At 40.1% G+C, this 14,692-nt stretch overlaps 1 protein-coding gene across 1 annotated transcript; it reads right to left on the bottom strand.

The window, feature by feature from the left end:
* Positions 1-5,427: 5,427 nt before the first annotated feature.
* Positions 5,428-14,692, bottom strand: LOC139724681 (uncharacterized). Its single transcript, XM_071635807.1, has 4 exons — positions 14,222-14,692; positions 12,071-12,383; positions 8,282-8,955; positions 5,428-5,841 (listed from the first exon to the last, which is right to left on the bottom strand). Exons 1-4 carry the CDS (start codon positions 14,690-14,692, stop codon positions 5,428-5,430), a joined length of 1,872 nt encoding a protein of 623 aa, XP_071491908.1.

Genomic DNA, 14,692 nt, shown 5'->3' with positions numbered 1-14,692 from the left:
TGACAATGCAGTATCAAAAAAGAAGGAAAGATAGAAAGAAGGATCAAAATGTAAAATCTGCAACCTGATTTGGTCCCCGTCTAACCCCTGGATGTACCATAAAATAACCCCTGAACGCACTTTTGCTAATGTATTTACTCAGTATAGTGGTATTTTTAGTGTTCAAAAAGATGTTTATTTTCCTTCTTTTATTGTCTTTTTGTATAAATTCCCTATGGGCAGAGCTACCAAGTCTCACGCATTCTGAGTGAGACTCAAGCATTTAGGGGGCATCTCACGATCTCACGCATGGCACCAATTTTTCTCACGCATTGGGCAAAGTCTGCAACTTGGGCCTACAATAATGGGCATAGCCCAAAAGATTAAAGTGATAGTTGCATTTGAAGGTATATTTCCCTTTTGTCTGTCAAAATAAGTACAAATAGTCACTTAAGAATGCACCTGATCGCATCATAAAAGCTAAAAATTGAAAAAGCTCCCTACCGTGGGAGGGGTAAAAAAGCATCCCACCCTCTCTCGCGCGCACATTCGCGCGCCGAGATGCCGAGTCATGAAAATCTCACTCATAAAATTTGTTTGAACTTGGCATCCTTGTATGGGGGGGGGGGGGGGGGGGGGGGGGGGGAGGGGGGTTCGGGTCCTTAACGTGGCTACCCCGGCCAGTGATAATGCCTGTCAAGTTCGGTGACAAATTTGAACATGTGTTTACAAGAAGAGGAAAATGTGAAAACACAACATGGTCACCCCACCCCACCCCCAAAAAGAAAAAAACTCACACACTCAAGGTCCATCTCCAGAACTGCCATGGATAGACTTAGTACCAATCTATTTACTTATAGCACTATTTAGCTGCTTATCATTTCTGGTTCTAAAGAAAAGGGCTAGTAAAGATTTGGGAGCTTTGTCGCCTTCGATCCCTTACGCATTACAGGGCATTGTGCCCCTGGGGCCACCCAAGTGGGAAATTGTTCCATTTGTATACACAAATATATCTTCTACGCTCCAGCGATAAAACATGTCAAGTTTGGTCAGAATCTGACCATGCAATCTTAAAAAGTAGATGGAAATGAGAATATTAGGCCTCAACTTGACCGCTCCAGTCCATTTACGGATCTGCCACGAACAAACTTGAAACTAAATCATACAGGTTATCTTCTCTCGGGGTGAATTGCTTTTAGTGCCCGCATACAGCCGGTGGCCACTATTTAAAGATGGCTGCTACGGCAGGTTGACTGCACGAAAAATATAACTCATAAACTCACATTTGCAACCGATTTTCAACGTACTTTTAAGGCGTAGCGCAATAAAAATTTGAGTGACAGATTTTCAAGGACCGTGGGAGCGGATCTTCCCCCGCGCCCACGCCCGCATTCCCTGTCTGTTCGCTACAAGTACAGCCTAGCTAAAACTGCAGATCTCACATTCACTACAGATCTATGCACGGTCTTTAAACCCTGATTCGTACTCACTTTAGAGCCGCTTTTCTTCTTATGAAAGTCCAGCTCCAAGCTGGATTGTACGTATCGCAGATGTATCTTTTCTTTGTTGAGTTGCAGGGTCAAATCTATGACATTCGCATTACAGTCTGTCATCATAATCACCTCATTCCCACACTGTGCATTTTTACACTGTGTTATATTCTCACACTTGACTTCCCTGCTGAAAAGAACACAGTATCTCACAGTGTGAAACACAAAATGTGAAAAACAGTGTAAACACATTGTGAACACAGTGTGAAACCTCTTCACATTGTTAAATTCGAACTTTTGAACATTGTTAACACATTGTGAATCATCAACACAGTGTGAAACGGAACATTACTATGTGAACACTCTGTGAAAAAACAAACTGTAGTGTGAAAGCATCTTCACACTGTTAAATTCGAGCGTTTTCACATGACCGACTAACCTCGTTTTCTCACGTACCGAGAGAGCTTTAATTTCAAACATGATTGTACATGACGCATCACAAGAATCGTGATTCATACCAAACATTATTATTGCAGTGTGAATGCAAACTGGACTCGCGGAAGGTGATTTGAATCGTAATTCCAATCGTGTTTCAAATGACGGTCAGAAGGTGTCTTCCAATTACGATTCGCCAGAACTTAACGGTGACCTTTCAACCACTTCCGCAGAAAAAAAAAAAAAATACGCTCCTCACATGCTTGCACTGCGGTAAAATTGCAGGGCACTCACTACTCAAGAGCGATCGATGGGAACAAGAAACCAGACCTCCCCTCCTCGCTCTGAAATTCTAAACTGCAGAATCCGCGAAGCCTTCCCGTCGTGTGAATGCGCGATAACTCGAATCGCAATTCCAATCGTGTTTGTAATGCAGCATTACATCTACATTTCTCGATTAGGTGTGAAAACGACCTATGTGAACACGTACGTAGTGAACTCACAGCGGGACATTGTGTTCTTTCTAGCAAGGTTGTTCTCACGCTCTCCATTAATCCACTCGATGCGTCTAGAATGTCTAGAATGTGAATGTTGTGTATGTGTGAGGGAAATATTCTATATTGAGACAGTCATAAGTCTTGTTCTTTTGTCAGTAACAACAGAACGCAAATTTTCTGCTCTTATCGCACTTTTAATCTATAATGTTTGAAAAATTGTGTAGTCATGTGCTGGTGTTTTAAATACATTACAAACGGCAAAATTTTCCACTAACCTTTGTGTATTATCTAATATACATCAATTCAATTGTAATGAATAGTCACCACCTAGTTTTCATCTACATTTAACTATATAACGAAATGTCTTTTTTTTTTGCGCATGAACATTGGTTGTTTAGAATTATTGCAAATCCATGCTGTTGTTTTTTTTTCGTAAATTATGTAAATTATGAGCAGTTATACTTTGAGTGAAGTTTACAGTTATAGTGAAGTTTGCACGAATTGCACATAAAAGATTAATCCATATCTAATTTCATTACATTTCGTAACTTCTTGCATGAGAACAAATCCAAGTCTCATTACAACAGAGTTCAACAATATATAAACGTTTTATACAATATATTTGCTATTAATTACGTCAAATCTAATTTAATAATGAAATGTCATATTTCACGAAAAGGCTCCGAAATTGACTAACAAGGCAAATGCCAAAATGTGTCTCACCCATTCGCGTAGAAGAAATTTATGTTTTTCTAACTCCCGAAAGTTCATTGACCCCACCTATGACTTTGACCTTGTGGTGTCCTTCAACTCCCCAAGGGACATTTACCAGCCAAGTTTGGTCACAAACGAACTTATGGATCAAAAGTTGTGAGCCATAATCGAACGCGCCGTAAAAACTTAACATTGGGCCCTATTTCGTTGAGTTTATTTGTATAACCACTTTTCCCTCCAAGTTTGATTGAAATTGAAGTCCTCAGTAGAGAGTTATTCAAGTTTTTGGAGCGTTACGGATGGAAGACGGACGGAAAGATGCCGCAGTCGATCCCTTAGTCTCCCATCGCCTCCGGTGGGCTCGACAAAAATGATACCGTTAATAACTCGGCATAAGCAATCATATCAAATGAAACTAATGATGTCATAGGCTATGACCATCAAGAATAGGAGATACAAGTGTATATACGACGGAAAAGTACTTCCCACCAGCCACCTCTCTGTTCAAACTGAACGTTACTAAACCACCTTCCTCGGCGTCCTTTATCTTTTATATGAGAAAAGTTGTTGTTTTTCCGTAAATTGAATTTTTCTAAAATTGAGCGAAGTTTTTTAGAGCCTCGAAGTGGACTTGAAATCCAGTAGTGTCAAAGAAAACCTCTAAAACAGGTGACATTTCCCCAAGAGAAATGAATTCCCGAAATCAAAATGTATTTGACGCCGTGGCCCACAACTTTCTACAAATAACCACTAAACTTGCAATATCCAATTTTCATGACAATACCTTGAGATATTTCCAAAATATGGCGAATATAGTGACATTATCATCTATGATAACCTTTGACCCATGGCACAAATCTTTCCTTACAGAATCATTGTGCAGTAATAAATGTAGGCCTAGTAATAAATGTAGGCCTATATACCTAGTTCAATAAAGTGAATGCATACACTGGATAATTTTCAAGGTATGAAAAATAATATCTATGGTGTGATTTCAGATTTAAATACCAGATTGGGCGATTTCATCTGGCCTTTGACCTTTGACCCCATGGCTCAAAAAATTTCAAGAGACTATTGTCGGGCAGTTTGTATGTAAATTAAGTTTTATGAGCCATTTCTGAGAAACATACGAAAAATACCTTTAAGCGTTTTCTTTTATCCCCTTTGACCTTTGAACTTTGACCCCAAGGTCAAAAAACGTTCTCTAAAGAATGTTAACGTGGTAATACGTTAATTTCATGATCATACCTTCAGGCATTGCAGAGATATGCCAAGTTTCATTCGGATATCTCAGACGGTTAAGTTACGCTGCAGTAGCGGATCCAGAGGGGGCGCACCGGGCGCGCGCCCTCTCTTTACTTTTTATTTTTTGTTAAAACGAGATAAATTTAAAAAAAAAAAAAAAACCAAAAAGGTGGAGGTGGGGGGGGGGGGGGGGCTTGCGCTCCTTTAATTTTCATAAAGGCGCCTCTCCTTTACGGAATTCCTGGATCCGCCCCTGCGTTGTCCACAAAAATCGATTATGTATGGACGGATCGAAGGATAGACGGATAGACCGACAACCCGAATACATAATGCCTACGGCGACACTTCGTATACAGCGGAGGCATAAAAACAAGAATTGCACACATGACATCATTATATTCCGTTAGATGACATGTCAAATTTTAAAGTGGCATTCAAGGTGAGGCCACAGACATCAACTGAGGACTATGTATAATCCTCATACTTTTTTGCGCGTTTTTCTTTCATACAGTGCGTGTTTAAAGTGTGGGGGAGGGGAGGGAAGGGGTTCGTATAAAAAAAGCCTGCTGTGACACACAGAATTCCGTCTCTCTCTCTCTCTTCATAAGAAACTGTTCAGTATTCCGCAGAAAAGAACAAGAACAAACAAACAGACACACACACCCAAGGATTAAGAGTTCTTATTGGTATGTTTGCCTGATTGTGTTATACGAAATTTCTATTTTTTCTATTCACATCTGGAGAAGGAGTCCAGGGCCCCATTTCATAAAAGGTTGATACGACAACAACTCTTGCTGGAATGACATTATGTCATGGTAACGAAAAGAATCCAGCTATCTGATTGGCTGTTGCAGTTGGAAGTTGCCATTCCAGCAAGAGTTGCTATCCTAACATCTTTTATGAAACGAGGCCCAGGTTTACTCGCTTTATCGAGACATTGAGCACACCATAAATCAAGATTAAGAAACAAATTATTGATAAAAAGGTTACTCATCAGGTAATGGTTGAAAGGCGTCTTTCAATATTCAGACTTTGTTACAAACCAGAGTTGGAGGAGTTTGACGCACTCATGTGTGACTAGGTTGCAATTGTGTGAAACACACGTAGTCCTTGCCGAAGACCAGGTTCTCTGTCGAATTGTCCTTAGGGTAATAAAAAACATTCTGATCTCCAAACTGCAGGGCGACGAAAAGACCGATCAGGGTGAAAAGCATCGTGATCCGCATTGAGCATTCGACTGGATCTTGCTCCCTGAGGAACTGGAGCAGGCGATACCAAAATCGCTCGTGGCGGGCGCGCCGCAGCTCCAGCAGACGATAGCGAAATCGCACCCAGATAAAGTTGATGCTTGCGCCACCTATGGCGAAGCAAGGCAGGCAGAAAAACGTGAGATTCTCTATGGCCACCAGGGCGTTGATGTACATGTCGGTCATCAAGTTCAGCTTGCAATCGTGGCTAAGCAATATGTAGATCCAGGTCACCTGTAACAAGAGGAATGCAACAAGACCATTAAACAGTGACATAATGAATACATAACATTTCATTACATTACGAAAATATTGACAAAAAATCTACAGTATGATCACTGCAACGTGACGTTACATATACGACCTTATGGAAACGAGTTGCGCATGTTATCAAACACGTATACGTATTGCATTACAACAAAACAATTTACTAAATTGTGACTACAGTTACATCACGCAGTGACCACAGTGACTAAACATTACATTATCTCCCGCAGTGATAAACCATTGCATCATGTTTACAGGGAAAAGATAACTGCATCGTAACTACATCATTAAAATATTGCGGTATCGTTACAATGAATTGTAATATTAGTTTTGTAGTAAATTATGTCAATTCAAATGACATTGAGACGGTACTACAAGAATATGCGGGTTCCGAGTCATAAATATGCATTATCAGTATTGGGTCTGAGAGGTCTGACGGCCAAAACATTCCATTAAGTTTCGAAAATGAATAACAAGGATACTATCCTAGGCTTGTTTGTTGAATTACCTTTCTCACCTTTTTAAATTTGACGCGAGTCCCTTTATGTAAACTAAATAATTGCAAGCCTATGTTCTCATACCGGCTTCACAAAAGTGCTTATTGGAAAGAATAAAGATTCACAGGCTATAATTATAAACATGAAAATACAATATAATATGTATCGTGTTTTAAAGATCAAATAAAAAATGTCACTGAAATTCATCTCTGTCGCTGAGCAACTTTAGGAATGCCGGATTTAATTCCTCTTTAAATAAAATATAATGATATTGTACTGTTGTCATGTAAGTTCGAGTCAAATGTTATATAAAAAATTGGTTAGAGATTTAGTGTAACCTCAAGATCAAGATAACTTATATAGGCCTTGATCTTAAGGAGGTTAATTAGACCAGAACTCTCAAGATAAAAGACCATATAACTTATATAGGCCTTGATCTTGAGGTTAGACCAGATCTCTTAAGATCAAGGCCAATGTAACTTATATGGGCCTTGATCTTGATGAGGTTAGACCAGATCTCTGACCATTTTTGTGTGTTAGTCGAGTGGGTTGGTGTGAGTAAGTAAATGGTGTGAAAGAAGTTTTTGGAAAGTATTTATGTATGATTAAAGCGATGTGAATGTTCCGAGTAAACTATTACGAAAATGTATAGGTTTTCCTGCATGCCCATTTTCGTCACCTCTTCATTTAATTTAATTGATTTTCGAAGTAATTTCGTCTTCAGAAGTTTACTGCCTTCCAGTCCTTAGAAGTTTACTTCGTCCGTTGTCATTAAAATTTTTTTTTTTTTTGGGGGGGGGGGGGGGGGGAGGGTTTAATGAAATTTAAATGTCAGTCATTCAAATTTGTCAAGTGTCATTGAAATTCGTCTCTGCTTGCTAAGCAGATTAAGAATGCTGCAATAAAATTCATAATTTTCCAACTATTTCAATGCTTTGTCATTCAAGTTCGTCAAGTGTTATCAATATGATCTCATGGAGGATTGCCAGACATGTAACCATTTTTGTGTGTTGAGTAGATACATGTGAGGGAGTGTTGTGAATAATAACTGTGTTTTAATATATGATCTAAGTGACGTAGTGAAAGAGATAAGCCAACGATTCGATTAAGGCATTGACATACATCACCAATACCCTATTTCCTATACGAGAGACGATTTTGAGTGAAACTTCGTCGAAAATGAATCTTATGAATAAAATTTTATCTTACTGTCTCGTGATCACCTGCTGTGGTGGACGAGTTTGAATTGCAATTTACGAAAACGGATGACAAAGCGCGAAATCGAATGACAAAGTTTCAAAATTGATCAACAAAAGACGAAATTAAAACTATAATTCGCATACAAAACACATTTTCTTAATTTTTTATTAAATGACGTGATGACTAAATGGGCGGGGAAATCTTCTATTCACTATTGTTGTGGCAATCAGTGCATTTAATCGCGTGCGTCATTGTACCTCGTGCTAAAAAGGGAACCTCCAGGCTACACTAAAAACGACTTCTTTCCAATCTGTTGTCGCTTTAAAGACACATGCAAATGAAGTATATAAAGCGTCACTACAATTTTTGTGCGGAGAGAGAGAGAAAAATCGATAGTGTTTACGGAAATTATCGGGAATATAAATTCGATGCGCGGCTTTATCGTTTGTTTGTGAACTTTCTTTGTATGCATAGTTCCAATACTTATTGATTCAAGATTATCAGGCCAATTGCCATGTAATAAAGAGCTGCAGGGATGTCTATGGAACACTGAGATGTAGAGAGTGATCTTGTGTGTGTGTGTTTTTCCGTCTGTATAGCTTATCATGTTAGTTAATATGGAATCATCGGCCTCAATTTCATACAGCAAGTGAAGAGATCGATGCAGTATACAGCCAATGTAAAGGCATATGACATCAATCAATTTCTACCTGAGTGGCTACAGACATGGTGAGCAGTCCGAACACCATCACCATAAACCCATTGGTCAGCTGTCGCAGGGTCTTAAAGTCCTGGACCGTCGAGGCAAGCTTCGCTCTGCACAAGTCCAAGTGGTCGACGTGTTGGCGAACGAAGCTGACATCGAGCCTCAGCTGGGGCTCGAAGGAGATCCTCAGCAGGTATATGGTGTAGGAGAACACCCCGTACAGTGTCAGCACACACAGATAGTTGATCATGACCAGGTAGGTACGGAGACTGAACTTCACCGTGCTGATGATAACAGTGTAGAAGAGAAGGCGGAAGATCACGATGAAAAGTGGGCCTCCCACGCAGGCGACGAGGAAGAGCTTGTTCGGCAGCCCGCGCTCGGGGAGGTCGAGATACTGCAGCCGACGCACAATGTACCGACTGTCAAGGGCATGGGGCCAGTAAGCGAAAGGTGCTATGTTTGCAATGTTCTGGATGAGCGCGAAGATGCAGAGGAACGGGACGCTGGAGCCAAAGATGAGGTAAGTCATGTAGCTGATGTATCGTAGCAGGTCTTTTTGTCTTCCCCAGAACAAGCTGGCAAAGAAGATGATATCGTACAGGACAAGGAAGGTGTACAAGCAGAGCAGGAACACGGACACGACTCCACTGCCACGGTGATTCCATGCACCTAGACCTGCCAAAAACAACAATGATATGTATTTCATTCATGTAAGTCTTATTGTAGAAACAGAAGGAGCCCCACACTTTCGCTTCTTTAAAAAGTCAAACAAAAAATGTACTAAAATCTCAAGAAAATCCATGACTTTCCAAAGGTTCCGTCAAAGCGCCGAACTTGGGGTGCATACCATCGATCAATGAGCCCCTAACCCGCAGCATCCCATACTAAGAAACGTTCCGCGGTTCCTCTTCTGGACAGGATATTGCCCACTCATCGAACAGTGGTCTTCCTTGAGAACCTATTAAGACCAAGAGCATGCAGGACCTGCGCAAGTCCTAAAAAATGGAAACAAGGTAGAAATCAACCACGAGGTTTGATTGCAATACAGTTATATTCACATTCTAAGCACTCTCGTTTTTAAGATCTAAAATATGAACATAATCCTCATAATTATATAGCTCTGATGTCCGGTCTCGTGCATCACACCATAGACTAACCACCAGCGAGGGCTTTAAAGATTTTCTGGCTGATACAGCCCGACGCTGCCAAGAGACCTTTCAAGAGAACGGTCGGGTGATTCTTATATTCGACAACGCCAGACCACACATTAACGCCATGCTACCAGCATTGACCAGAGGAAATGGACAATATCATCCTGAAGCTGTTTCCTCCATGTGATTATTCCCTTTTCAAAGTCCGCTTACTCTGCTTTGAAATCTCGGGTCAAGAGAATAGGGAGCTTTAGATTTGCTGCGCGGACTTTTGAGACGACGCTTGAGCTGGACGTTCTCCTTTTGCCTGCGACGTGTTGAAAAGTACGTGAAGCTTTAGATTACGCCGAGACGTAACCTATAGAAATAGAATGGCGCCCCCATTATTATGATCGGTGCGTAAAATAGCTCTCTACGTCTTGAATTGAGCGGACGTAAAAATAGCACAGAACGCGTAGTGAAAACTCAGGCGACGCGAGCTATAAATAGATCGACGTTGATACGCGATTCTGCGCATGCTCAGACCAGTTTTTTCCCCTCTAAACGTCCCCGTCGTGAAAATCGAAAGCTCCCTAATGTTAGCTCGTCGATCCGGAGTGGCAAAGCCGTGCGGATGACAGAGAGGCGACACAGGAGGACGTCAGCAGTGGAGACTGAACCTACTCCTAAAAGATAAGCTGAAAGATGAAGGATATGAGACGATGGTGATAAAGATGCACACAAGAAATGATGTGCCACATGATGGGTAGGTATAAACATGTACAGCAAAGAATAAAATGAGAATAAAGAAAACAAATATAGAAAAGGACTGAAATGACAAGAAAAGAAAAAAAAGTGAAAGAATGCGTCATGAATGAAACAGAAAGAGAAGAAAAGCGGAGAAAGAATACATGAAATGAAAAGAAAAGAAGAACTTTAAATGAAAAGGAAAACTTTAAAATTGATGGTAAATCATGTTAGATCAAGATGTTTGATGTGTCTACGCGAATACTGTATATTTATTGTTCACAATGATTTCAATTGGAATGAATAGCGTGAATAAAGTAGAAATCGACTTCCTAAAAAGAATCTAAACATGTTAAATGCTCGAAACAAGTTCACCAACCGTGACTTCTAGTATGTATACATCATGTCTTTTATGTACAATTGTGAGCAATTCTGCAATCCATATTACTGCGAGTCATGATTTCAATAAACCATGAATAATAATAATAAATAAATTGGATTGCAGACATTTCAAATTTCACAGCAGAGTAACGAAATTGTTTTCCTATTTACACTTTTAATCGCTCAAAAACGAAATTGCGTGCTCGAAAACGAAATTGCTTGCTGGTTGTGTTGATTTAGATGGCCAATAGTCACGTTAATTTGAATGACAATTTTACGAATTTGATTGGATTTCAAATTGACCAGGAAATGCTTATGAGAGTTTAGTTTCCTTTTGATATGTCTTCCTCCGAATCATATTCAAATCAGATTAACTTCAGAAAGCCTGCATGGCGAAAAGATAATAGCTTCATCGTGATAATTTCATCGTGACAATTTCCAACAACTTTGTTTCGGAATTTGCCGTAAAGTTCCAATTTTCACTTGTATCCCAGCAAGCATTTTCTTGTTTCTTTATTACATTGTTGAACTGATTTCGTGTCATTATATGTATTCAAACATTTCATTGTATTTATATTTTGTTGGAGATGAAATAAACAACTTGAACTTGAAGTTGAACTTGAATAATGAACTGAATAAGGCTCAATATGTCTGTCACGTGAATTAGGTTACCCTTTTGAGGTCTAAGAGCCTATTTTGGTCTTAAGAAACAAGACAACCGATTTGCATGTGCATAATTGGATCATCATTGTTATTTTTACCGTTTAACACTATTCAAGGAAATTGTTCTACAGGAAAGATTTATTTAGACCAATCTGACATGCGGAGGATATTTCTCTGTTTGCGAAAGATACGCATTTAAAAAAAAGTTTGATGACTTTGGGAAATTAAGTGGTGGAATAAATATCATCCCACATTTTAATATCCATAAAATGAGGATTGTTGTTGCTATATTTTTGTTAAAACTGTCAAATTCTTGAATAAGAATACTTGATGTTCTACCCCCCCCGTTACTTACTTGCCGCTCTTGTGTAAACCAGCAAGTAATCTTTTTTTTTTTCGTCAACGACAAGGATCTCACTATTCTTATTATTATAGGCCTACTATTGTGGATTTTTGCATTATCACAAAGTTCACATTTCTTATTTAAGATAAACTCTTTCGAAATGTTAACTCACTAAATACTTGTCACAATGTGACCCCATACGGCACTTTCCAGCTACAGGGTGACTAACTTAATTGAACCCCGGATTTGAACTCGTCAAAATTACTTGATGGCTGTGATGAAATGCTATGATCTCTTGACGAATCATATTATTCATCATGCTTATTAAGATATACACAGTACGGACTCTCAATAGCGGTGGTGTCCTCGGCAAGATACTTTACCCGTCGAAGAACCTGCAAATATTGTATCCAAGGAATGAAAACTGCTGCCCAATAACTACTAGATTGAAAGCATTCAGTTGTTACTATATAGTGTCCAACCTAGGCAATTCTAAAACTTCATTCAACAAACGAGCTTTCCTCACCGATATCCTTGTCGCTGTATGTGCGATACTGGCCTTTCCCGTCCCACCACAGTGCGTCGCAAACTCGACATCGACTTTTCCTCCCATCGTCGTCGTCACCCGCTGTGTCAGCCTCGCTTTTGTCTGTCACAGAGTACCCCTCGTCGTCGTAATCATTGTTATTGATGCTGATCCTCGACGTCGTCGTCATCGGCTCAATTCTTGTGTCATCGGACGAGATTTCTTCCTGCAAGATGGTGTCGATATCGGTGTCGATGCCGATCTCCGGGGGTCGCAAATAGGACTGACCATGACGTCGTAAAGTCGCAAGAAACTGCAAATACATTTATAGATATGATGTAGATTCTATTAAACTCCCTTCCCTCCACTTCTTACAGTAGGAGTTTTCAAAACATTTGTGTATCGCAGTCGCATTTCAGGGCATTTTGATATCATTTCTTTGGTAACTGAACAATAATTATATGATATTGACAGGCCAGTCAATGTCATAATTATTACCTATCCCCTAGGTAAATTAGGAAAATATGTGAATACGGCTATACACTATGATATAGATCAAGCCACATTTGACTACCAGTAGATCGTCACCAACATGTCGAATAATTGAAAAATTGTTCATCAATGTATAATATCATTCAACTCCAACTTCAAAGATACATATGTAGTTGTAATAGGCGAACTTCAAACATCTGAATGCTTTTACACTTTATTTTTGCTTATTTGGAGAGTTGTAAAAACTGATGGTCACTGTGCAGTTATTGAGCACAAATGGACTAGTCATTGTTTGACGCGTAGTGCTGCTTGAAGTGGTCGATCTTGTATGAGTTGATTTATCGGCGTTCTTCTGCGGTGCGTGTAAGCGACACACATGCAGCGACGTCCTTGAATGTTTTCTCTTCGTGGTCGATCGGAATGTTTACATGTGAAGTGAATGGCGAAACCCGGAAGAAGCAAAATACCAACGAATATTGACTGCTGACCTCCACGACCCTGCACAATACCAACTGCAATTGCCCCGCAAAACTACCTCATATTGGTACTAATAGTTCACATTTCCTTTTCCTCAATATGTTTAGCCGGCCACATGATATCATATTTCGTTAATGATTAACGATCTTAAAATGACTGTTTGGCGATGTTAGCGGAATATGTAGCCATTATCTCATAAAAACCAAGGTCTCGCAAAATCAATAGCCAAATTTGTATCGGTGGCGTATACAGGAGTTTATTGTTTTATACCGGAGGTATGGGATGGGTGTGTTGATTCGTTAACGACGAATACGGGTGTGGCGACAGATGCACATTTTTTTACATGAAAATGAATCAATTCACCAACTTGACAATAAGAAGAAATAACATATGAAGCACGTAAAGCCGTTGAGCATTATTATACAAACATTGTCAAACATGTTAAATGTATACTCTAAACCTATTTAAGATTCGGCAAATGGGAACCAAACAAAATAGCACAGGCAGCGGCAAGGTTATGTGCCCTTGAATATGAATGCATAATGCTATAGCCCCTAGATCGATTGTTCATACAAAGTTTTCTGTGTATATTTCATTTCATTTCATTTCATTTTATTTCCACAACTTGCACAACTGGTTAAAAAAAAAGAATGAACAATACAGGACAACATGTCAATCATATGCAGTACAGGGTGTGGAGGAAGAAGCAAAGGCCACTGACCTGTCAAGGCTTCTCCCTAGTAAACAGTGACAATCATGACACAATACAAAAAAAAAGAACAAAGCAAATCAAAACAAATCAAAACAAGACAAAACGAAAACTACTGATATATACATATATTAGCATAAAGGGAATTATTAGAGGAAGGCATTATGAATGTTGTCAGGACTGAACATAATAGTACAATTGGTTTATCACTGCGAGCAAATAGAGTTAGCCCAGAAATTTCTCAATTTTGTCTTACACAAAAGACAAACAGCATATATAGTTCCTATCTGTTGGCATGCCCGTCGACGAAATAATGGCTGAAGAGGGGAGGGGCAGGAAAGGGTGGGGCAGGAATACTCTGACTCCTCCTTCTGTTAATCTTTTGAGCAGAAGGATGTGCTCCAAATAACGTAACAACCATTGTAATTACGGACTTTCAAACTTCTCATGTTTAGTTTGTGGGAGGTGGTCACCTGTGTACCAGATCCATGTCGAGCCATTCGATCACCTTCTTCGAGTTTCTTCTGGTAGCAGTGCTGACAGCATCGCTTTCCCACCACAGGCCGACTCCAGAAGAGACCCAGGTACTTCAAGCTCAGCCACAGAAACCACGGCCACTTCCCGCCACTTTTGGTCTCGCGTAGACGTCTGCCACTACTGCGCAAACCGCCATCCGATGGTTCGTCTCCTGCCACGGTCACCCGCATGCAATCGTCACTCACTTGACGAGGGCCAACGCCGTCAACTTGGACGCGGTTGCTCTCAGCAGTGGCTCTTCCGTTTGATCTGCCTGCTCTGAAGCGGTCAAAGTTCGGGTTGCGTCGCACGTCATTGCCGCCGTAACGGTGATCGAACGACGTCGTGCCCTCGTGATCGACAACCGTTTGGTAAGACCTCACCGAGCTCTTTGTCTGTATTAGGGATTCTCGCTCAGGCATGTCCAT

This window comes from Diadema antillarum, unplaced genomic scaffold, assembly GCF_040938485.1.
Source record: "Diadema antillarum isolate AM-2024a unplaced genomic scaffold, OU_Dant_1.0 scf00000226, whole genome shotgun sequence".
Taxonomy (NCBI): domain Eukaryota; kingdom Metazoa; phylum Echinodermata; class Echinoidea; order Diadematoida; family Diadematidae; genus Diadema; species Diadema antillarum.
Note: the sequence above shows the minus strand (reverse complement) of the source record. Positions and strands in the feature narration are given on the sequence as shown.

Bases quoted from the DNA above. Each gene is read 5' to 3' on its own strand.
- LOC139724681 (XM_071635807.1), bottom strand. From the start codon at position 14,692: ATGGACATGCCTGAGCGAGAATCCCTAATACAGACAAAGAGCTCGGTG. The intron at 12,384-14,221 runs GTGACCACCTCC...ATGTATTTGCAG, and splicing joins GACATGGATCTGGTACACAG to TTTCTTGCGACTTTACGACG. The intron at 5,842-8,281 runs GTAGAAATTGAT...CTCTTGTTACAG, and splicing joins CCATGTCTGTAGCCACTCAG to GTGACCTGGATCTACATATT.